General features: G+C 42.6%; 2 protein-coding genes across 4 annotated transcripts; one reads left to right on the top strand and one right to left on the bottom strand.

Annotated features, from left to right (window-relative positions):
* Positions 1 to 299: 299 nt before the first annotated feature.
* On the bottom strand, positions 300 to 16,707 carry c9 (complement component 9). 2 transcript variants are annotated; one of them, XM_030435798.1, is made up of 11 exons: positions 16,703 to 16,707; positions 6,237 to 6,327; positions 4,860 to 5,010; positions 4,631 to 4,772; positions 4,207 to 4,345; positions 3,045 to 3,266; positions 2,701 to 2,941; positions 2,494 to 2,613; positions 1,655 to 1,830; positions 949 to 1,183; positions 300 to 859 (listed from the first exon to the last, which is right to left on the bottom strand). In XM_030435798.1, coding segments are annotated over exons 1-11 (1,677 nt in total). In that variant the 5' UTR covers positions 16,705 to 16,707; the 3' UTR covers positions 300 to 701. The 2 variants fall into 2 exon arrangements, with proteins under 2 accessions (XP_030291658.1, XP_030291657.1); XM_030435797.1 differs by lacking the exon at positions 16,703 to 16,707 and adding an exon at positions 6,445 to 6,569.
* On the top strand, positions 13,741 to 23,237 carry dab2 (DAB adaptor protein 2). Of its 2 annotated transcripts, XM_030435795.1 has the most exons (15): positions 13,741 to 13,990; positions 16,798 to 17,073; positions 17,160 to 17,299; positions 17,458 to 17,556; positions 17,650 to 17,781; positions 18,271 to 18,354; positions 18,668 to 18,694; positions 18,788 to 18,835; positions 18,938 to 19,000; positions 20,021 to 20,644; positions 21,610 to 21,739; positions 21,849 to 22,454; positions 22,554 to 22,648; positions 22,748 to 22,837; positions 22,926 to 23,237. In XM_030435795.1, exons 2-14 carry the CDS (start codon positions 16,938 to 16,940, stop codon positions 22,817 to 22,819), a joined length of 2,256 nt encoding a protein of 751 aa, XP_030291655.1. In that variant the 5' UTR covers positions 13,741 to 13,990; positions 16,798 to 16,937; the 3' UTR covers positions 22,820 to 22,837; positions 22,926 to 23,237. The 2 variants fall into 2 exon arrangements, with proteins under 2 accessions (XP_030291655.1, XP_030291656.1); XM_030435796.1 differs by lacking the exon at positions 20,021 to 20,644 and having other exon boundaries at positions 13,742 to 13,990.
* Positions 23,238 to 23,284: the final 47 nt, after the last annotated feature.

Below are 23,284 nucleotides of genomic sequence, written 5' to 3'. Positions count from 1 at the left end.
TTTTAAAGATGAGTTATTTGCCCATTAATACATACTTCGGCGCAACACTATTTTAAGCCAACCAAAGCGGAGGGCGAGTGTTGTTTGTAGTCGAGAAATCCAAAGTTCTCTTGGATGGAAAAGTTAAGACTGATTAATGATTAAATAGGTCACGCTCTTTTATTCTGTCCTGGGCACTGCGGGCTGCGAAAGACAACACGGAACTTTTCGACTGGAATGGGGTTTTTTTTCGAGAAGCTGCTTTTAATAAGATGTACTGTATCACAATGGAAATAAAAATAACACGCAGGGATCAGATACTTAGGTCAGCAAAGCGAGCAGTGGGGGACCGTGGCACCACATCTTTATTAAAATAACAGACATGCTGTGTTTGATACTTGCTTCGGTGTTCGTTTCACTTGTTGGAGACTTGTGTGCTTTGGTACAACGGCTCCTTTAAGTCTCACAGGAATGGCTTTTCTACTAAATCTACGACACAATCGGTACTTTACACTCAAATTACACATGTTCAAATCACAAAAATGTACCTAAATAATCTATGAAAAGTTTTATGAAGTGCATCATCCTCAAGATGGATCTGCTCTCCATGTGAAACCAAATATGTGCATGACTTTAAATCTTTTTATTCTTGTTTTTTTTTTTTTTTGCGCATAGGTTTGTTCGATAGATACAGGTTGGTAGGTGAATGATCATTTATCTGCCTAGCAGTATTCTTCGCTTGCGGTGCTTCCTCTGCACGCAGCTCCAACAAGCCCGTCCGTGTTGCAGTCGCGTGTCCTGGAGCGTCTCCCCCCGCTGCAGCCTGACCAGGCACCCCAGCAGGACCAGTTACCTTCCTGGTTAACAGTCGGTCTCGCATCTGCAAAAACATTGTCCAATTTTTTACACATCGAGGAAGATTGAGCTTGGATGTTGGGATTTGTCTCACGTCCCCACTGTCAGTCTTACCTCTGTTTCTTATTTTGTCGCCCTTGAAGTTCTGGCAGCCCAGGCCTTCGTACAGGTTGGTACACATGCAGATACACTTTCCGTCCAGCAGAGTGAGAGTGCCTCCGTTATGACATGGCTTACACTTGCACAAGTTATACTCTGCCACATAGTCTGCCGTGGCCTGCCTCAGGTTAGAGATCCTGGCGTTAGCGTCCGGCATGTCGAGCGGAATAAGCGCATAGATGGGCTGTGGCTGTCAGAAAAAACAGAATGTGTACGACGTTTCACTTTCCGTAATATGATGACAGAAGAATTATATCACATCATTTTTCACTTACAACAAGACTAAAGCTAACCTGTCGCCCTGGCACCTTCAGATTTTAGTCTAGTCTAGTCTAGTCTTGGGGAATCGACTCATGGCTCTGCTTCAACTGTGTGAGAAGCTGCCGACGGCCGACCAAAATGTCTCAGGCTTAAATCATACAGTATATCTGACTTAAATGTGATAGCTGTGACCTGCAGGTGGCACTAGTAAGGCAGCAGGATCAACAAAGTCAATAGAATCCTCTGGACGCCATGAATGTCTCTGCAAAATGTGTTGAAATATTTTTTTAAATATTTAAGTCTGGACCGAAGTCAGCCGCCGACAGAGAGTGCTTCCGAAAAAAGGTCACAGTGCAACACCTTTAATTATGTTGTCACAGCTTCTCTGTTCAAGTCCTACCTCACTTTTTATCAGTGCCGGGGCTTCGGCGATTGTCCTGGCCCAGTTTCGATATGTATCGACGTCCATCACCCCGTCTCTATTTAATTTTGCCCTCATAGTAGCAGCACCTTCTAGAGTACCTCCTCTGACTGACGTCATCACCTTGTCCACGACTGCTTTCCCTTCGCGTGCATCTGTGTAGCAACAAGGTGCAATGTTTTAGAGACTTCCCAACAGATACATTCATATATATTCATCACATAGTATCTGTGCAGTCTATTCTAATACAGTTGTGTAGCCCTTACGCTCTCTTTTGTAAAGTTTTCCTTGATGAGCTACAGGGGAAGGATACCTATTCACTTCCTAGCTAACATTACTGTCTGACAGTGTCAGACGATACAACAGAAGAGACATAAATAACTTCTAAAATATCAACCCATGTCCTGGACACATTTCTTGATGTAATCAAATGGTAACGTTAGCTAGGAAGTGGTTAAATGCTAACGTTAGCTTACGGGTTGTCAGTTGTGTAGTTTTACCTCCAAAAATGGTCAAATTTCCCTCCAGATTTTCATCGTTTAATAACTTCTCACTTGCTACTCAACTGGTAAGTGATTAAATTATTGTCAGATTCCCAATGTTTATATGACCCACAACTCAGAAGCATAACATTATCCTAGCATTCAAGCTTGACTTGCCGTTTGACTATTGTCACAGTCTTACAAAGAAGTAGTAGGAATTGTTTCATGGCCAGTATGGGGAGGAGGAATTATTGTAATGAGAGTATTGTATTAAGATAGACTTGCACCTATCCTTTAATCCAAGAAGTGTGATTGGGTAAGACGGGGAAAGCTTACCAGTGGATTTCTTTGTTACGTTTTCGCAGTGTTTAGGTTTCAAGTGTCCGTGAGCTCCGCCGGTGATATCGACTGTGATGCCTATTTTGACACATTCTTGAACTTGTCTGTCTGTGATATCTGCAAGAATCGCGAAGAACAGAAGGTGAGTGAACGGAAAACTTTTGAGAAATGACAAGAAACGGTTTTGGAGGGCGCCACACGTACTCTTCTCTTTGATGGTGTCCTGGTTGAGAACGTAGATCAGCTCGTATTCACCGCCAGACAACCCGTTTTTGGTGTAGTGCGTGCCGTAGTCCTCCAGGAAGGCAAAGTAAATACCCTTCTCGTACTGTAGAGGCAAAGACTTGACATGCTCTAGAAATTCCTCAGCCACTTGGAGCTCGCGGGAGCGCATTCTGTAGGTGCTCAGCTCCACCCTGCCCAACACCCGCATGAAGCTCTTGTTCTGAGTGTGCGGGAAAGAAGAATCGGTAAAGTAACACACAAAAGATTTCCGCGGTGAGCTATGACCTGTGTATAAATTGCAATGTGAATTACTTGACATTTACCTTGATGGTGGTGTACTCTGAGAACTCCTTAATCATCGTTTTCTTCTCGAAGTTAATCCCTGCGTCCACAGACCCATTCTTGCCAGACATGGATTTCTCAGTTTTACTGAATTTGAAGGAAAGTCCGGCGTCGACTATAAAACTCATCTCTTTCAATATTTCCCTCAGGAGGCTGTGTGTGTCTTCGTAGATTTCTCTAGAAGTGGTTTCTTCCACACGAGTCTGGAGAGGTGCAAAGACAAGTTGTTAAAGGAGAACTTCGGTCGATTTAAACATGCAGCTTCATTGCTCAAGCTACCCTTGACTTACCAGTACCGAAGATGCGAACAAATTTGGAGACTTAGCATTGACAGCTAACAGCATGGGGTCAGAACTTTACACTGTGTTTTAAGCGTCTTAACATGCTCCACATCTCACACCAAAAGTTATGCAACATCAGCAGACACCTTAGCACACAGCACTGTAGCGTGTATGACTCAAACTGAATAAAAAAGTAGTTAAAACAGTGTGTTTGTGCAAGGAGCTACTTCCCTGTTTGTTGACATCGGCGTCTTCCGGTAGCTAGACCAAACTAGTCAATCCGTCGAGCGTGCACTTACTCCCTCACTGGCGGAGACGGAAACGTAATCCAGCATTTTCGTGTTTCTGTTCATAATGTACATGTCCATGTTACAGCCTGTCATGAGCCATGAGCCTTACAATAGCCTGTTAAGCCTGTTAAGTGCACACTCGATGGATATGCTAGTTTGGTCTAGCTACTGGAACACACGGATGTCAACAAACAGGTACGTGGATCCTTGCACAAACACACTATTTTAACTACTTTTTTATTCATTTTGAGTCATACACGCTACAGTGCTGTGTTGTAAGGTGTCTGCTGATGTTGCATAACTTTTGGTGTGAGATGTGGAGCATGTTAAGACGCTTAAAACACAGTGTAAAGTTCTGACCCCATGCTGTTAGCGTTCAATGCTACATCTCCGTTCACGGAGCTCTGTAATGGCTGGACCAAATTTGTTCGTGTCTTCGGTTTTGGCAAGTCAAGGGTAGCTTGAGCAATGAAGCTGCATGTTTAAATCGACCGAAGTTCTCCTTTAAGGGATGAACCACATTTTTATTTAGAATCCTCTGGTTGAAATAGGACAAAAAGGTTTTGGCTAACCTCGTATCTGAACACACCAACGTTCCAGGGGGTCCTTTCCGTATTCCCATTGTTCGGATTCCTAACGCGGTCACACTTCCCGTTGAAGTAATCGTTGTAGAAGGGGTTCATTCGAGGAGATGAGCCCAAGATGTTGATTCTGGTGCATGGACACAGTGGACACTTTTAAGACGATATACAGTAGTATGCATATTTAGCCGAGACTCAAAGACTTGAAAAGTACTTGAGTATTGAGGAATTGGAGTAAAAACAATCAATTAATTTCAAGTTGTTAAAACATTTTAGCTACTTCTTGGATTTGTCATGCATAGTCACAATAAATGTGATGATGTGCCATCCTGATTTATGTGCTCGCGACTGTAACGTAAAGCCTACATTTAAATTTAATATCATTTAATCTTTGATTACAAAAATCGGCTTTTACCCGTATCCTGCTGTCCTGCTTTGCTCATTGGTATCCAGGACTGTCGTAGCACAGGGTTTTCGCACAGTCTCACAGTCCTCATCGGATCCGTCTTCGCAGTCATAGTCCCCGTTGCACATTAATCTCCTTTTGATGCAGTAACCTGTGCAAAGATGGGTGTTAAACGTAAAAGGCTTTAAAGATAATAAATGGATGAATATCCTGCAGGGTAATGAAAAAAAGAAACTACCTGACTCGCACTGGAACTCTGAATCGGAGCACACAAGAGGAGGTGGTCGCGCACATGGTTCATCTGTTTGGCAGGCCTCGCTCTGCCCTATCGGGTCAATGCAGGCCTGGCCGCCAAACTGGCCGAACACTTCTACACTTCGAGAACGTCTCTGAGGGTCACAGATGAAAAAAACACAATGTAAAGCATACAGTCTTTTACAAAGGCAGACAACAATAACAACAGAAAAAGTAAAGTTAATTAGAAAAAGGGTTTGAATTCGAACTGCGTGACAGATATATTAGTTAAAATTTTTTTATAAAATACAAATTATTTTATGATTGTCACAGACCTTTTATAAAATGTTTAAAGGATCATTTAGATTTTGGACTTTATCTACACACAAAATGTGTTTGATTCCTTATATGAATTTAAACGAATGAGCTAGTTAGTAGCTAATAAAATCATCTTTTATCTAATTCATTTCAATATTTATGAATAATGTTTTTATTCACATAACATAAATTGGCAAATATACAAGCAGAGGCAGCGAGCGGAAATGGCAGTTAATGCTACTCTGGTAAGCTAAGGTTAGCCACCTTTTAGCGGCATGGGGTGCTACTTTTGCCCATCATTAGGATTAGATTTAGCTTCTGCACTTTTAATGGTAGTCCAAAAGAAACTGAATTGCTTATTAGAGCATCAATATAGTAAATTGATTAACCGACTTCTCATGTTAGCTTACATTTTCAAAAATTAGTTTAGCTTAGGCTATGTTACCAGATAGCCATAACTAGCCGGAGTGCAAGTTACTGCAGTTTGGCTTCTACTTTTTTTTTTTTTTTAGAAACCCAAAACTACAAATTTAGTGTTACATTACTTTCAGTTGTAACAAAATTTTGGTCAAATGTGTTAGCTGTTAAGTACTGGGGTGAGCTCTCAGGATCTGGTGTTTATCTACTTTTGTTCTTTGTTACCATTAGATTTAAATGTCTCAATCATAGGATAGGAGAAAATGGCTAAATTCATTTGAATCCACTTTTTCCTCTAAGCTAAGTTCAGGAAATAAATTAGCTAAGGCTACGTTACCAGCTGGCTGTAACTAGCCAGCGTGCAGGTCTGGTTTTTACGTCTGTTTTCTATATCTTACAACTTTAGGCTTCATCCTGTGGCAATTATTTCTGCCCAAAATTAAAAATGTTCTATGACACAATACCTTTTTGATGAACAGATGACAGGAAGGTGAGATTTTGGTCATATCTAGACCTTAAATGTAGCCTAGTTAGGCTAGGACTGCTACATTTCGGCTTCCTTGTTTGCCACATTGTAGCTAATATGGTATCATAAAGTTTTGCAGTAAATGGCGTTGAATGAAATTTGTATTCAATTGTGACTCACTCGGGAGTTTGAGCAAGGATCACATGAACGCCACTCTGACCATTGGCCCCAAACACAATCTACTGCTGGTGGATCAGGAATGTCCGCTGCCCTGAAATACACACAGGCCTATTAAAAAATGCAACTGTTCGTATCATACAAATTCTGTGTTAAGTGAATAAAATCAACACCCTTGCCGCTGTTTAAATGAAATAGGATATATACATACATTCCTTCTCCAAAAAGCAGCAAAGTTAGACACAGGGCACAGAAGCCCAGCTGGAGAGCAACCTCAATCCTCATGATGGACCTCAGAAGAGACAAGTGGTGTTGTGTGTCCCCCCTCGATCTCAGTCTTTTAAGCAGCCTCTCTGTCAATTATTATCAAACTGCAAATGGACCGTGTTGTGCTCATCAGTCAATACGTTGGATTTTAGGCACAGCAATGTTGATTCAGTGCTGGGAAATTCCCAATTTTTCACATCTTGCTCATCCAGCAGTTATCATCCTGTTCTCTGGTGTGAGCGAAGCCTCTCCGTGAACATGCTAATGATGACTGAAGTGATGATCAATTTCTCATTATCTCTGCAAAACTGTTATACTGCCTGTTCTGATCTACTTTTGAACGTGTTCGTCCCAATTAAAACCACTTAAAACGAGTGACAGGAAACTGATCAAACTATTCCAAAAAAAAGACTTCTGTTAAACCACACAAGCGATGAATGTGAAACCACTTTGAAGCTCTAATATTATTGCACATTGTGGATTTTTATTAAACAGCATTTCTCGCTATCGGTGTGAATAGTTGTCATAGTGAGTCACTGCAACATATACAAGAGAAGACGTACGTTTGTGACACAGTGAGAAACTTACTAGGCGACAAATAAAGTGGAATAAAATACAAATACACTCTAATAAATATATAAAATAGGACTGAAATGCTTTATCTGCTAGATGGTATGTGCATATACAGTATATATACGTGCAGAAATTTCCTGAGATGTACACACACACTCATACAGACTGTTTGTATCTTTATGTGCAACATCCGTCATGAAGTATTAGTAGTGTAAGATATGAGTGTACGTGGGTTAGGAGGTACTGGGCGCTTACGTATTGTTGCAATGTTGAGGTTATATTGTCATTTATTGTGTTTTGTTTTAAGATTTTAGGAATAGGAGCATTATTTGGAGGTAACGTGTTGATTTTTTTGTGCCTGCCCGATTATGCAATCAATCAGACGGGTTTACAGGAAAAAGCAGAGCAAATATTTAAAGAGGCAGCTGTAATACATTGACAAAAACACGTCCGTGGTACGTTTAGGTCACCGTCGGAGGTTGGGAAACTGAGTGGATGCAGAACTCAACCTCACACGCACACTTGTTGTGACCGTCAAAGTAAAAGTTTTTTTTTGTAAAACTGTCATTTGAGGTGATTGAGGATGACTGAGCCTGAGCTGAGGTGCACCTCTTTGTCCACAAGATGGCAACATCGAACAGATAACAGTCAATCACAGCAGCTTTTAAGCACACACCGCTCATGTGTAGGGTGAAGGAACGCACCAGTACAGGGAACGGTTTGCATGCACACTTTCTTTCTCTGACATGTCAAACGCTGTTTCCTTTTCGTTAACATATTAAAAACAAGCCTTGCACAACGCACAGGAAGTTTTAAACCGTTGCACCTAATGATCTGTCATGTGATCTGAGAGGCTTTTGCTGACTCTGCAGTACTTTGTTCTTCAAAAGGAGGGGAGTGCAGTGTGTATAAAGAAAAAAAAAAAAAAAAGGAAGGAATACAGAACACTGCTGTGTGTAGAGAGGAGAAAACGGTGGTGATTTTAAAAGTCGTCTGGAGTTATTAGTAGGACTGTGATCGAATGCCAGCTGATAAGTCACGATCAAGTGAATCATTACTCGGGGACAGAGAGGTTTGACAGCTTAGAGGGGCTGACAAATAATCTGCTTTTATCCAACTGATGTCAAATTCTCCTGTTCAGCATGACGAGTATTTTCTGCTGACTTAAATAAACACGGTTGGACTATTCCCCCATGTCTCCAAAGTCAATCTGGGGGCTGCCCCGTCCTGGTTCTTTCCCTGTATCTGCAGGCAGAGCCGGGGTAGTGTAGGGGCTATGTGGTCATGGCCCGCTGGAGAGGCACAAATATGTGCTTAGGTCACCACTTTTACGAGGTTCGGCAGTTTCCTCCCAGCTTTCTCAGGAAACCAGAGGGTAGGTAAGGTGCTTGGCCAATATTTCTCCTGACTAGAAAGACTTCCTGTTTTTGGTGGGAGTAAGGGTGGGGGGGGGGGGGGGGGGGGGGGTGGGCGGTCGCTGGAGCTGTGTGGAAACACTTGTGGAACAGCCTCCAGCTTTTTACTGTAATCGACGCACTGCATCCTATGGAATCTGTCATCGTATGCGACAGAATATGATGACGTTGCTCGCTCTGCTCTGCTCCGCTGCATTGTGTTGTATTTTTAGACGGAAATGGTTCCAGAGCAGCGAAGGCAGTTGAGAGTTAAAAGGACAGCGAGGATAAAATCTAAGACTACCTCAATTATGGACTGGAGATAAGTAGCTATCTTAGGTTCTGGTTGTGGCTGCAGCCGGGGTTCCAGGATTCACGCCCTAAATGCTTGATGTTTGGATTGTGGCCTTCCTGTCACAAACTGGCAAGGACACTTCCCATTAGATTGTCCCTGTCAGCATTCGTATCATAAAAATAAATCCTCTCCGATGTGTATGCGCTGACCTGGGGCCATCTGTAGTCTGCGTACTTTTCCTTCTCAACGGAAAGCTTCACGTGTGGTATCCAACATGTCCTCCTGTGTGCAAGTATGCAATTGCATTGGGTGTGACACTGATCCAAACAGACAATGAATCACATTCAGAGGAACAGGGAGCCATCGTTCCGACGCAGCGTCATCAGACGGTGATGCTGGAGCAGAGAGACACGTCACTGACGGGAAAGGTTAACGACATCTTACGCCAGAAAAAAGCCGTTTTTGCAATTCCTGATTTTCAGACATGCAGTGCATGAATGTTGTTGAGTTGATAAATATGAAAATAAAAATGCATAAAGCACAATATATAGCGTAAAAATGCAGCAGCTCTTCACTTCTATCTGGATGTTTTCATGATGGACAGACGTGTAAAGTTTGATGGTGTTAAATGTTTGATCGGAGGTGAGGGACAAGATCACTGCAGCAGTTGGTGACTGAAGGGGAAAAGAGACCCTCAGTTAGTCAGTGATCTGGCTTGTGAGGGGCTCATCTCTTGGAAACCAGCCTCTGTCAGCAGAACACAAGATACAAAAGCAGGAAGGACATCCTTCCTCTGTCCCTTTCTCTCTCTCTCTCTCACTCTTATTTTTCAGCTCTGACCTCAAACATGCAGTAAACTGTTAAGCGTACAACTCTTTAAATATCAGGCAACGTAATTTGTTTTCTGCTTGCCAGGCGATCATCTGTTTGCAGAACTATACACAGTACATGACCTGTGCATGACCAGGATCAGAGTTGACTCAGTAGGTTTTAGATGTGATTATCACATACGGCTGTTGTGTTCAAGTCCACCTCATCACATCCAGATCTGCATCCACACTCTCCATCGCCTCTCCGCCACCGTGGTCTGGCCTCCATCAGCGGTTTCCTGTACTACTCAACGGCTTCACCCTCCCTCTTGGATGCCACAATGTCAAAGACTCGCAGTTCTCATCTGATGTGCACATTGCAATGAATGATGTATTCATTCATAAAGAAGTCTGTTCTGATTGAAGTGACATAATCAACAAAATGTGAAGAGGATGTCTATGTCAACGCTAACTGCTGAGTCCCAGCTCATTGTGTCTAGTAAAACAACCTCGTGCTGCAAGGTGATAGTCCAGTAAAGCGCTCTGTAAATCAGTTTAGCGTTCTTAGTACAATAAATGGACAAAATAAAGTCACAAAATGTCAACAGAGGAAAAATCCTCACACCTGCTTTCCTTACTAAACAGAAAAAAACAACCCTATACCTTCTGAACTCGAGTTTTTCTCTCAGCTGCACGGTTAACTGAGCTAACAAGCTAACAGCGGCTAGTAGCTACAGCCATAGATAGCTACAGCAAAGAGCACAGTGAGCAGCAGCTAGCGGTTAGCCTGGTGATAGGCTGCCAACAATATGTTTGGAGTGACCTTCGACAGATGGCTCAAATACCGACGTGTTGAGCTTTCAGCCGAGACTCAACAATCAGCTATCTCTCTCTAGGAAGTTACATTCTGTTGCTTTTAAAGGTCAACAAAAAGCACGTTTTGCTCACACACATCTATTCGTATCTGACGATGCAGCTCCTACGCCTCTCCCTAAACACCAGTGGGTTGGTATTGATCAGAAACAGCATAAAGAAAAATACGTGTGAGCTTTGATTGGACTGCAGTGACAAAGACATCACTGTATTGGCTGTGGGGTGTTTATCTGGTGTTTAAGTTTGCATCGGTCATGTAAAAGTTGCCTAACGTGAAAATTAAGTTGCCAGAGATGGTTCACCATATTAATAAAAAAACACACACACACACAATTACGGAAGTGAAACCCAGCAGTGTTCAGGAAACCAGTCACATTGACATCACTACTCGTGTTGGTGCAGATCTCGGCGTTGACGTCTAATCCAGTTTTGTGGCCATACAGCGAGTTTGAATCCCTTTCCCAATAACTTGTCTCTGTTTCTTTGTTTTTTTTCCTCCGTTGAAGCAGCGACGGCTCTTTGTCTTTTTAATTGCCGCTCTACGAGCCGCCCCTTATCTTCTCTTAATCACCCCCCCAAACAAACATCTATTGATGCCTCTGCAAACATTAAACACAACGCTTCCTGTGTGGCTGGAGCTTTTTTTTCCTCCTGGGAAAATCATAAGTGGCACTCGGTGCTTAGAACAGCAAATATGAAAACTGTCATTAGCTACATGGCTTAATCACCGCATGGTATCTGAGGCAAAATAGACATTTAGACTGAGGAAGTTGATGACCCGTTTTCAGCCAGCAGTTTACTGTAATTGCAGTAACACTGCTGCATGGCAAAGGAAACGTCTGGTCTTTTCAAAAAAATTGTGCTGCGTTAGCAACATTGGAGCTTTTCCTCTCTGGTTTGGACTCGTCTTTTGCCCTCATTTCTTCTACGTTTTATGATATGACGCTCAGTGCGCACAAGGTTTAGATGATACCAATGAGCTTTTTTTAATTTGAAAGCCATGCAGCGCTGTGGACCCGCAGTGTTGGCAGAGGAAGGTGGGATATTTTTATGGTTTTCCGGTTATCAGTTCGGTCTCTGCCACAAATGCTGAGCAACGAGGAATCCTTCTTCATCTCAGCCAAGTCTTTGCCACTTTTTAAACCACTAATAGATAGGCTGTTGTGATTACCAATAACAAGGGAGGTTGCAACTGTACGAAATATCTAGACATAACTTATAGGCCTGGTAGACCTATTTGGGAGGTCATTTGTTGGAAATTTAGAGCTAAAATACCTTTTATTTGGCCAATTGGGGGCATGGAAACAAGCCGTTGAGACAACAATGACATATTATCATCTTTTTAGTGATATTGTGCACTTGTAAACAATATGACTGGTTTATTTAGACCTGGATACGACAATGACGACGCTTAGTCTCGCTTCCAGGTTTGCAAAGTTGTCACTCTCAGACTTGCAGCTTAATTGCCCATAGACCGGCATTATAAAAGAGATGTCTGTAAAACTGTCGATTGGACACTTTAAACTGAAAACAAGGTTAATTATGACTCTTTCTGTTATGATTGTTTGATTCATGGATGTTTGATTTTTTTTAAACGTAAATCAAAACCCAGAGAATCTATTTTAAATGTTTGACATCATCACGATGTAAAGTCTATGTGTCGATCGTGGAACAACTGTAGAATTATGACATATATCACATATCCAATGGTTCAAATAACCAGGAAGTAAGAACTTTTTCAGGGTATGCGCCAAGCGAGCAGTTGCGATTGGAGTAAACAGGTTCTATTTTAAATCTATGGTTAGCAAATAGCTGGTTATTTATACATCTAGCAGATATGGAGCAACATTAGCACTCATGTGGAGTTATGCTTCTGGCCACCTGATGACTGTAGGTCAAATATTCACTCACCTTTTTAGTCTCCACCAACTCAGCTACACCCTCCACTGTGTTCCCTTGGAGCTCTCTGTTGTTTGATGGCGGACAGTCGTAAGAAAGAACCAATATAATAACATTAAGTTATATTAAAAGAGAAATGTGTAAACTACAGGGGCTATTGGTCTATCAGCTCGCTGTTTACACCTTTTTACTCTACACCAACTCCTCCTTTGAGCAGCTACACACTCCACCATGTTCCCTGGTAGCACCTCACAGTTGTTTGATGCCAGACAGGTGGTGTAAAGTTGTGCATTAAAGGAGATACTTGTAAGACGTGGCCAAAAAAAAAGAGTTAAAAACACTGAAAAAAACTGAGCGAAATTTGTCAACAGAGCGTGAAGACACTACAAGTTAGCATGCTAACCAGCTAGCTGATAGACCAATAGCCCCATAATTTCAGCCTGAAGACATATGTCAGCTGTTTACGTAATAAATGAACAAAATACACGTATAAAATGTCATGAAACGATATCCCCTTAGGACTATTTTCATCACTAAACAGAAAAAAACAACGGCAAACCTTTTGCATTCAAGTCTCTCGTTTTTTTTTTCCAACTAAGAGGAAATCATACAAACTAGACATTAACTAGAAAAAAAGGATTTTAGGTCTTAAATTTCATTAGTTTTTATGACAAACTGCAACTTTCTCAAGTTAAAAAAGTAGGCCTATCCTATTCACGATATCAATGAGGTCATAATAGAAACTCAGAAACACTCACAACAGACTGAACAAGGTTTCCCCTGAGCTCTGTTTGAAGCTAGCAAGGTGGCAGGGTCCGCCACATATAAACAAAGTAAAACGGCATGAAGCTGTGTTGTCCTTTAAGGTCAGTTTGAGTTTGTTTGCATAGTTTGTTTAGGCATGAAGAAAAAAAATCAATCAAATCAATTAAGATCTTTCTCTTCTGGTGACAGTGTCTTCCCCCAAAACTACATAGTGCACCTTTAAACTGACAAACATCACACGTGTGTAGTTCATGGCACAATTGTCTTTCTCCATTCATTACCATACATATTTAACATCTTTATTTGATAAGCTGTATATATATATATATATATATATATATATATATATATATATATATATATATATATATATATATATATATATATATATATTGATTTCAGCTGCTTTAATGGAGGAAATGTGTCCTGTTCCAAAAAAATCTCACTATCTCATTATTTGCAAAGTGATTAAAAAAATTTAAAAAATCTTTCTCGTGATATAACACAACATCTTACGTGACCCACTTTTCCTCTACGTGTGTCCTCATATGTGTGTCCGCTGATATTCTCGTGCACGTGAACGCACCGCCCCCCTCTCTCTCTCCCTCTCGCTCTCTCCAAGTTGAAATCTGCAGTGCGTTGGGTCTGTCTGCCTGTCAGTCAGTGAAAGGGTTAAACTGGGAGTTCTGCAGCAGTCTCTCCTTTCTGTCCACGGCGTTTAGCGGAAAACATCTGACTCCTGCTCCGTTTTCCGACGCTGTGTTTGGTTTCTACTCATTTTTCTGTTGCGCCGGAGCCGCGGAGGAGGCATCCCGGGACCAGAAAGCAGAGTTTCTACATCTTTTTACTGCGCGCTTTTCCTCCAAAACCCCCCCAAAACAGGTAGGTGTTTGCTGTGTTGGTAACTTTTTTTTTTTTTTCCATCCATGCATTAATTAAGGATCTGCCACAGAACTACAGGTTGTAGTTTTTTTCTTTTAACAGAGTAATGTTCAAGTGTCGCCTATATAAAAAAAAAAAAAAGCCATGATAATGACCTGAAGCTGGGAGCTGCTCCTCAGCCTTAAAACTGACCTCAAATCAGTTTTGTTTTTCACGTTAACTGCAGGGAAAAGGCTCATCACTGTTTTTTTCTGGGGAGGTTGAACCTCCAGCAGTTCTGTGTTGTCATTTGTGACTCATTCTGCGGCTCTTTTCCTGTCTCAACTGTTGGAATAACAAACATTATAAAACACTTTTTTCTCCCTCTTTTTTTCCAGAACACTCTCTCCTCAGGCTGCAGCTCCTGTGAAGCAAACATCTTTTTTAAATCTGTCACTTCCTTTCCCCCCCGAAAAAGGTTTTAAGTTGCATCTTTCAGCCACATATGCATATCTGTACCCTCGCCTTGTTGCATAAAAATACACATTTTGTATGAAAGTGTCTGCATGCCCTTTGTGCTCACAGTGGGCCTGTGGTATTTCACCATCTCATTCACTTGCAGACTGAGTCATTCCCTCTGATTTCCTCCAGATGTGCAGTAGTTTACGTTTCCTGACGGCCCAGGATTGTGACATTTCTGCCCCTTGCACGCCAGTTATTCTGCTGACAAATATGAATTCGCACTTTTGCCGCTCTGTGACTGTTTGTGTCACACGGCCTCACGCTTTTCCCCCCCTTCCCCATCGTTCATCTGGAGCCATCAGAAAAAGCTGTCTTGTGTTGTTAAAGTGTAATCTGTTAACTGCTATCTGCAGTGAACAGCTGACATTTTGCCCTTTTCTTTTATCAGCCCCTGTCCTCCAGCTCGAGGGACTCTGCCAACTGTAAGTTACCGGACGAGCGCGGTCATGTGTCACGCTCGTGTGAATGGAGCATCAACAAGTGATTAGGGTTGTGTCTTGGTTTTTTTTTTCTATGCTCTTTTGCACAGAAAACAGCCTGTGTGTCCCTCAGCCTTGCAGGGTACTTGAATGCACCGAGTGGAACCTGAACGCAGCAGGTCCTCTCCCTGCTAGTTTTCTTGGAATTAAAACCGGCGCTGGTGGATAAAATGACGTTTTTTTTATTGGTTTACAGCTGTACAGTAGCTCTTGTGATGTGACAACTCATTGACACAGCTAGTGAAAACGCTTCATAGTGGGAAAAAACCCAGCGTTGGTCTCTGGGTTGTTTACAGAATCTGTGTATTTGTGTGTCGGTCCCCCATAAAGGATTAGATATGATTCTTAGAGAGGTAACAGCTGGCACAAACCAGGAACGCACTCGCTGGCCTTCACAGTTCCTGTCTCTTATCTTATCTCCTGTGAGTCTCATTTCCTTTATGAATCAAACAAATTACCTTCCTTAATCACACAGGTGCACTTGGATTGTTAGCCCACTACATCATCACTGTTGAGCTTTATTGGCAGCTTGATAATGTGGACAGCGTTGTCGGTAAGTGATGGTTCCAAAGGCTCCAGTCATCGCTTTGTAGATGCTTAGCTGGGCATCACGAGATCTCTTGCTCCCCTGGCGTAAGATTAACCTCAGGTAATTGCTCAACCTTTGCCCACTTTCAACCTTTGGTCCGTCCTACGGCGTTCACAGCCTCTTTAAACTCGTATCGAGGCCAGTGTTGCTCCTGGAACTGGTCCTAAAGGTATGTACGTCTCACGCAGAGCAGTGTTTGACTTGGTTGTATTCCAAGTGGTTTTGCAGAGCTGGAGTTGTTTTTTTCTGTCGAGGCTGATCGTCGTGATTGTTTGATTCATTAGGTGACTAAATGTTGTCTTGTGATTAATCCACATGGCATGAGTTTATTATGCCTGGTACGATTTGAGGAGAAGTAGGTGAATCTCAGCGTCCGTTACAGCCGGCTGTGATTTTTGTCTCATGTGACATGGCCCTTGTGTTTCCTGAACTGATGATTGATGATGATGTTATTCGATGATGAGCCATGTTTGGCGCAGCTCAGATATTTCAAAAAGTTTTTTTTTTTTATGGGTCTGAAACATAACTTGCAAAATGTGGAGTCTAAGAAGTCGTCTTTTAATGGTCCTCCCTTAATAAAGTTTTATGGATTCAAGACGTGCAGGACCTTTAGGATCTTAAGGATCTTTACAGGGCTGAACAACTGACACAGCAGGGTTAAAGTGTGTTTGGCCCGTCCTTATGAGACTGATGTTTTATGGGTCATGTGTCCTCTTCTGCTTCTCTGTCAGGGAGGCGGTTGTAAATGGTCACTGTGGATTGTTAAAAGAATGTGATTGTTTATGATGTTTTTCGGCAGCTTGAGAAACCTTTGCAGAAGCTGCATTTGTACGATTTTTAAGGTGAAATATAACAAAGAGCTGCGGTGTTGCACAGATGCCCTGGCTGACTGATCTGGTTCTCCAGATGTAAGAAAACGTGTTTTTTCTTTTGGGCACGGAGCCCAACAAATGTCACAGCGTCATTTTCTAAAACTTTTTTTTTTTTTTCTTCAGTGAAAATGAGAATGTGAAGCAACAGCGATCCTTCCAAGAAACCATGAATCATATCACAATCGCAATTTGATTTATTTTACTCATCATGCAGCCCTGCTTTTGACCAGCGACTTGTTAGCAGTTTCACCAGGAAATGATGTGTATTAACATTCCATCTCCTTCTCCTTTTCTTTTTTTTCTTTCTTTCTTCTCTCTCTCTCCCCCCGCATGCACTGTCACCGCTTCGCCTTCTTCCTCCTCCAGACAAACAACAAGAAAAGCATGTGTGGGTGTTAGGAGTCATCTGTTCGGTTGACCTCGCTGACCCCTGAACACGGAGCTGCCGTCTGCTTTACGCCCCGCCCCCCTTCCCCTGGCCGTTCAACCGAGGCTCACTCCGCACCATGTCCGCAGAGGTGGAGAACAGCGCGCCCGTCCCTCCTGCCGATCCCAGCGTCGCGTCCCCGACCACAGCCTCCAACAGCCCTCCCACTTCCCCCGCCACATCCAAGGTCCCGTTCAGGAAAGAGAAGAAGAAAGGTGAGCGACAGAAAATGCGATGGTTGCAGTTAATTCCAAGATTAACTGAAGACTTTTTAGAAATGATGGTTTTGTTGCTTTTACAGTCACAGAGAAGACAGATGAGTACCTGGTGGGCAGGTTTCAAGGGGACGGCGTGAGGTACAAGGCCAAGCTGATTGGCGTCGATGATGTCCCAGAGGCCAGAGGAGACAAGATGTGCCAGGACTCCATGATGAAACTTAAGGTGCAGCGTGGGGCCTCGAAGTGTGCTCTGCTAGCTTTACGACTATAATAAAACCTGAATCTCTAATGTTTTCCAATACACATATTTGTACACAGATTTGCTGTAGCACAAAATGTACAGATACATCATCAGACTATGTATTGTTGATCTTCCACCAGGGTATGGCCGTAGCTGCTCGGTCCCAAGGCAAACACAAACAGAGGATCTGGATCAACATTTCCTTGTCGGGCATCAAGATCATCGATGAGAGATCGGGGGTGAGTTCTGCCGTCTCCCTCCCGTAACCGTCACATCGCACTTGTTTGATTTTCGATTGGCCGGCTGGTAAAACAATGGTCCTCGTATCCCAGGTGATTGAACATGAGCACGTGGTGAACAAGATCTCCTTCATCGCCAGAGACGTGACAGACAACAGGGCGTTTGGTTATGTGTGCGGAGCAGAAGGGCAGCATCAGTTCTTTGCCATAAAGACCGCACAACAGGTGATACACACTCGCACATTCACACTGTTGACATCAACGTAATCGTGCCGTCTCTCATTCTCTCTTATTGCTTGTGTAACCTTGTATTATTTAGCGTTCATGATCTTAAAGGTGCACTTTGTAAGAATATTAGTTGAAAACATTAAAAAATATCAACAACAAAACGTCAGGAAAAAACAGTTTTTATGATATCGATGTGTTGCGTTGCGGTGACATCCACTTAAGTTAGCTTGCAAATCAGCTAGCCTTGTTTCGAAGCTACTGTGCTAGCGGTGTAAGACACAACACTTCCCCAGCTTCCCTAAATTGAGCTAACTTGCTAACGGCAGCTACAGTGAGCAGCAGTTAGCGGCTACTTGTTTTGAGGATGAAGTTGGCAGGTGGCCAATTCTTTCATGTTGCACCTTTTTTTAACTGCCTGTCTTTTATCGTTGTCTTATGCAATCAGCTGTGAAAATAAATTTTGGGTCGATTTCCTTCACCTGACAGGCAGAGCCGCTGGTGGTTGACCTGAAAGATCTGTTCCATGTCATCTTCAACATGAGGAAGAAGGAGGCAGAGGCCTCGCAGAAGGTAACTGTTCCCAGAGGCGTTTGACTTTAAACTGGAAAAAGTTTTTTTTTTCTTCTTCTTCTTCTTCTTCTTCCAAAAAGCTGAACAGTGAAAACATTTTCTCTCTGAAAGAAAAGCACTTTGGCATCGGTCTTGAGGGAGGGCTGACAGGGTACACACTGTGTGCACTACCTCCTGAATGCCAACACTGCCTCTCTGTGTTCCTTCAATGAATCACATCTTCAGACATTCCCCTGAAATGATGTGAAATGACACATGCCTCGGTGAAATAAGAAAACAAGTACAATCATTAACAGTCTGCCTCTGTTTACAGGGTGAAAATGGCAGCGCTGTAGTTGAGGTAGGCACTTGGAAGCGAGCGTTGTTTTCCCTCTCTCACTGCTTCCTTTAAAATCCCTACTCAACCTTCTGCTTTTTTCTGTGTTGTCCTCAGAATGGAAGTGATGCCTCGCTAAGTGTGGACAAAGCAAAAGCGGCCCAAGTAAGAATTTCTTCTCTGTTGTGTTTGCAGTTTGATATTAATTTGAAGGAGTTATAAGAGCTGAATAAATACAGTATGTTTCTGTTCCCTTTTGACATCCAGCCAGTGGAGCAGCTCGACCTTTTTGGAGACATGTCGACCCCTCCAGACATCCAGGCTCCAAATGTAAGTGTGGTGCCATAGTGTCAAATGTTCCCTTTATTTGGGCAACATAGTGGAAACGAAGTCAATGAAGTGTAGCTGGATATTTACAGTATGATACTTAACTTTTTTAGCACAACTTGAAGGTGCCAAATTCTTTTTTTTTTTTATAAATAGAGCAGTCTTTGTGCTGTATAAATACTGTGAAAGTATCAAAACGCTCAGTCCACTGAGAAATGCATACTCAGGCCTGTGAGAGCTGACCAATCAGAGCGGAAGGGGGTCCTTAAAGTGACAGGAGCTAAAACTGAGCTTTCAGACAGAGGATGAATAGAGGTGCTACAGCAATGGACAGTTATCAGTATCAGACTTTTATTCTGTATTATTATTAAGATTTTTTTTAAAAAATGGTAAGAATAATGATGAGTACAGTCGTATCGAATATGTTTTGCTACATGTTGCCTTTTGATCTGATTTAATGTGTTTGTAAGAAAAAAAACATGTCTCCAATGAATAACTTCAGTACATCCAAGATCATTCCATGTGCGATGAACTCAATTCTTAAAATGTCAAATCTTTTGTGTTTAATTGGGAGTATCAGATTTTATAAATTGTACAATTTAGACTTCAATCAAAAGGATCTTTTTAAGAATTGAGTGTCTGCTCCATGTATACCAATCTCAATGTTGTCTATCAAACCTTTAAAGCTGCTACAAGTAGAATCTATTGAAGAGACATTGGTGTTGACTTTGGCGACACCTGGAGTCTTGTACCTGCGGTGTTTTCCTTCAAGGAAGTAAGAATTTAAGTAAGAACAACTTTGATTTTTTATGTATTTTTTTGGTTCGGAAGATGGTCTTTAAGCTGTGTTTTGAGGTAATACTTTTGAGGTAAATATTCTACAGGTAGCAGCTTTAAAATCTCTTGTCTTTTCACACCATGTAATTCATTTTTCATTTTGGTAACACATTTTTCTCTCCCTCTGCAGAACTGATTCATAAATTCTTCTTTTCTCTCTCCCACTGTCCCTCTCATGTTAACCAGGACTCTAATGATATTCTCTTGCTGGACTTCTCTGCTGAAGTTGACAGCAATCAGAATTGCATAAAGGGAAACTCCTTTGTAACTTCCTGTGCCCCCGACCGTCGGGCATCTCCCCAGACAGAGAATCCCTTTTCCTCGACATTTGGCTACTTTCCAACCCCAGACACTGACCCTTTCAGAGATGACCCCCTTTCTAAATCACCCACTCGGGCGACATCCGATAATCCACACATCTCCCTCACCACCACTAATCACCTAAACAGCACTGCTGGCAACGCTTGTAATACAATTACTAATGGTGGTTTGAACGGAGACTCTGAACACCTCAGTCAGCAGATAAATGGGTTATCCAGTAAGACCATGATCCTCGCTCTCAGTAACGGACAGTGGCCACTAGGGGGCAAAATATCTCAGGGCAACACGATTACCATGATGGACGGGAATGACTCTGGACTGGCTCTGTCGAACAAAAACCCATTTTTTGACTCATCTTTGCAAACTGCCCCTTCCTCTAATGGCGTTACTCTACCCCCGCAACCCCCGGTGACGATTAGCAAGGATTCAGTAGTCATAAATCCGCCTCCACAGAGCTCTAAGGCTGGACGAGGTCGACGGAGTGCAAAGGTGAAATTCCATAGCTAGATCACAGTAGAGAGATGCATGTGTGATGCCTGAAAATGGGTTTATGCACAATACGTTTGCTAACACCTCCCTTTCTGAGCATTTGGGTTTTGCATTGGTGTCTCACAGGAACGTGCAAGGGATGCATTTGGTTAAGATACGATGCAAGGCCTATAATTAGGAAATACAGTTAAGGGCTTGTTGTTTGGATCTGTCCTGTCTTTTTGCATGCACCGGTGTTCACATGCTTCTCTAACTGGCTTGAATAAATGACACTTTGACCCTTTTTTTTCATCTGCGCTCTTAATCTATTTTCTAACAATCATGCTTCAGTGACAAAAGCCCAGGTGAGTGGCAAAGCATGCATATGTATTCATCTTTGACTAGATAATTGTGGTTAATAATTTGTTGTTGTAATACTAATTTTTAAGTATTGTGTAGTTTATCGGTTATTATATAAAGAAATGATGTCATAGTGGTGCTCAGTCTCTGATATCATCCAGTTGGTTTTGTTCCTGGAACATCATAATTAATGTTGCTCCAGGATCATCACAGTAATGTTTTTCCTGAAATTAACCAAGTATTTTTCTTCCTTAAACGTATCCAAAACCATTTGGCCCCGATGGCTTGTTTCCAGAAGTTGACTTTTCCATGAGTTGAACTGATGGTCCTGGAGCAACATTAAAGGTCCAGTTTGTTGAGTATTGTTCCCATTTCTTCAAATACTGACACTTTGGGCTGCCTGGGCTGGCAACCAACCCAAAGCATCAGTATTTGAAGAGTTGAGAATTAATTATCAACGATCTTACAGATTGGACACTTAATTAGTTGTTCCAGGTCAGTTGCAATAATGGGCCCTGAAATGTCATTAGTTCTGATGTTCTAGGAACAACACCAACAGGGTAACATCAGGTACACCGATGTGGTGCAACTGTACTTCATATTTTTGCATTATTTTCTGTGAATAGTCCACAGCTAGCGACCTGTTTGGAGCAGACCTGTTTGCTGCTCCTGCTTCCTCTGAAGCGCCCCCTGCTTCAGCTGACCTTTTCAACAGTACACCCGCCAGCTCCACTCCGTCCTCCATAGCTGCTCTTGGTAATCAACAAGAGGGGAACTTTGTGTCTTATCCAAATATTAAGATGTTGTTTACTTTAATGACTTTTATCGCCTCTAAACATCCATATTCCTTTTTCTTTATATTCAGGGAATCTTCAGTTGGGTCCTCCAGCTACCACAGGTATCCCTGCTGCAGGCATGTGGGGAGCCGCCACCACTGCACCCAACATGTTCGCCATGCCGGGAATGAGCGCTCCAGTCCCAAGGCATCCCAGTTTCCCACAGCCATCTGCCTTCGGTGGTCTACCAATACCACCCACAGCCTGGGGCCAATTTCCACCTCACATTGCTCCACCTTTATCCCCACCGCACATCTTTCCCGTGCCTCCAGCTGCTGGGCCAGCAGGAGCCATGACCAATCCTTTCCTGTCGGGTGCGTTCCCTGCAATGGGTGACCAGCAAGGCCCTGCACGCCCTCCTCCAAGGCCACCAGCTAAGGAAGTAAGGGTAGAAAACAGTGCCTTCACAGCCTTGGACCCCCTCGGAGATAAAGAGAAGAAGACTGGAAAGGACATGTTCAAGGACTTCCAGATTGCCAAACCCCCTGCCATCCCGGCGAGGAAAGGGGAGTCCAACGCCGCTCCAGCCGCCAACAACAACATGGCATTCGATCAGTACTTTTCCAGTAAAGTGGGCCTGGCTCAGGATAACGCAGATCATGACGACTTTGAAATCAAGCAAGCGGTTGTCAACGGTAAACCAGCTGCAGTTAGGCATGGGAGTCCACGCAGTTTAACTTTTGCAAGATGACTGTGAGATTTGTCACTAACCATGTCCTCTGTCTTGTCTTCAGATGTTCCTAAACCAGCTGCAAACAGTCAAGACATGTTTGATGACGCATTTGGAGCCCCAAATTCCAGTCCGTTTGGAGCGCCACCTGTAGCTATGGTACAGACGATTCACACGGACGCATACATTGCATACCACACACCAAGTGTCACAGTATTCATTTGTAATTTTGGCCTTTTTTCCTTGGTCTTACGGCAGACGGCTACCGTTGGTCAGACTGCTGGTTCAACGGCTGATTTTGGGGATCCGTTTGGAAATCCCTTTGCTTGACCATAACTTTGTGTATAAGTAAGTGTTCATATTTGTTTATTCCCAAACTGAATTTATACAAGATGAGGACCGTTTTGACCTTTGTCCCTTCTCTCTGCCCTCACAGTTGAAATGTTGAAAATGGAGACCCTCACATCAAATAACATCTTTGGGATGAGCCGTGCAAGACAATCCAAAATGATGAACTCTTCTTACTCTCGTCCCTGACCCATCCTTCTTTTGTTGTTGTTGTTGTTGTTGTCTTTTTTCTGTCCAATCAGTAGTTCCCTTATTGCTAAAGACCACTGATCTAAGAAGTAAATGTTTTGTCATGATCTGCTGAAGAACGAAATGTGGTGTGTGTGGGAGAACGGGCATGTCCAAAGAGGTTCACTGCTGATGCTGTCTGTGTTTAAAGAAATAAATAATTCAATCATAATGCTGCAAGGTGTTGACACGTCCATTGTCCTCTTCAGACTGAGTTTG

The sequence above is a fragment of the Sparus aurata genome, chromosome 12, assembly GCF_900880675.1.
Source record: "Sparus aurata chromosome 12, fSpaAur1.1, whole genome shotgun sequence".
Taxonomy (NCBI): Eukaryota; Metazoa; Chordata; class Actinopteri; order Spariformes; family Sparidae; genus Sparus; species Sparus aurata.
Note: the sequence above shows the minus strand (reverse complement) of the source record. Positions and strands in the feature narration are given on the sequence as shown.

What these genes read in the sequence shown, in the direction of transcription:
- c9 (XM_030435797.1), bottom strand. Translation starts at nt 6,518, where the DNA reads ATGAGGATTGAGGTTGCTCTCCAGCTGGGCTTCTGTGCCCTGTGTCTA. An exon ending in CTGCTTTTTGGAGAAGGAAT is followed by an intron (nt 6,328 to 6,444) that starts GTATGTATATAT and finishes TGTGTATTTCAG; the next exon opens with GGCAGCGGACATTCCTGATC. An exon ending in TTGGTGTGTTCAGATACGAG is followed by an intron (nt 3,267 to 4,206) that starts GTTAGCCAAAAC and finishes GCACCTCTCCAG; the next exon opens with ACTCGTGTGGAAGAAACCAC.
- dab2 (XM_030435795.1), top strand. Translation starts at nt 16,938, where the DNA reads ATGTCCGCAGAGGTGGAGAACAGCGCGCCCGTCCCTCCTGCCGATCCC. An exon ending in ACTCCATGATGAAACTTAAG is followed by an intron (nt 17,300 to 17,457) that starts GTGCAGCGTGGG and finishes ATCTTCCACCAG; the next exon opens with GGTATGGCCGTAGCTGCTCG. An exon ending in TCATCGATGAGAGATCGGGG is followed by an intron (nt 17,557 to 17,649) that starts GTGAGTTCTGCC and finishes CTCGTATCCCAG; the next exon opens with GTGATTGAACATGAGCACGT.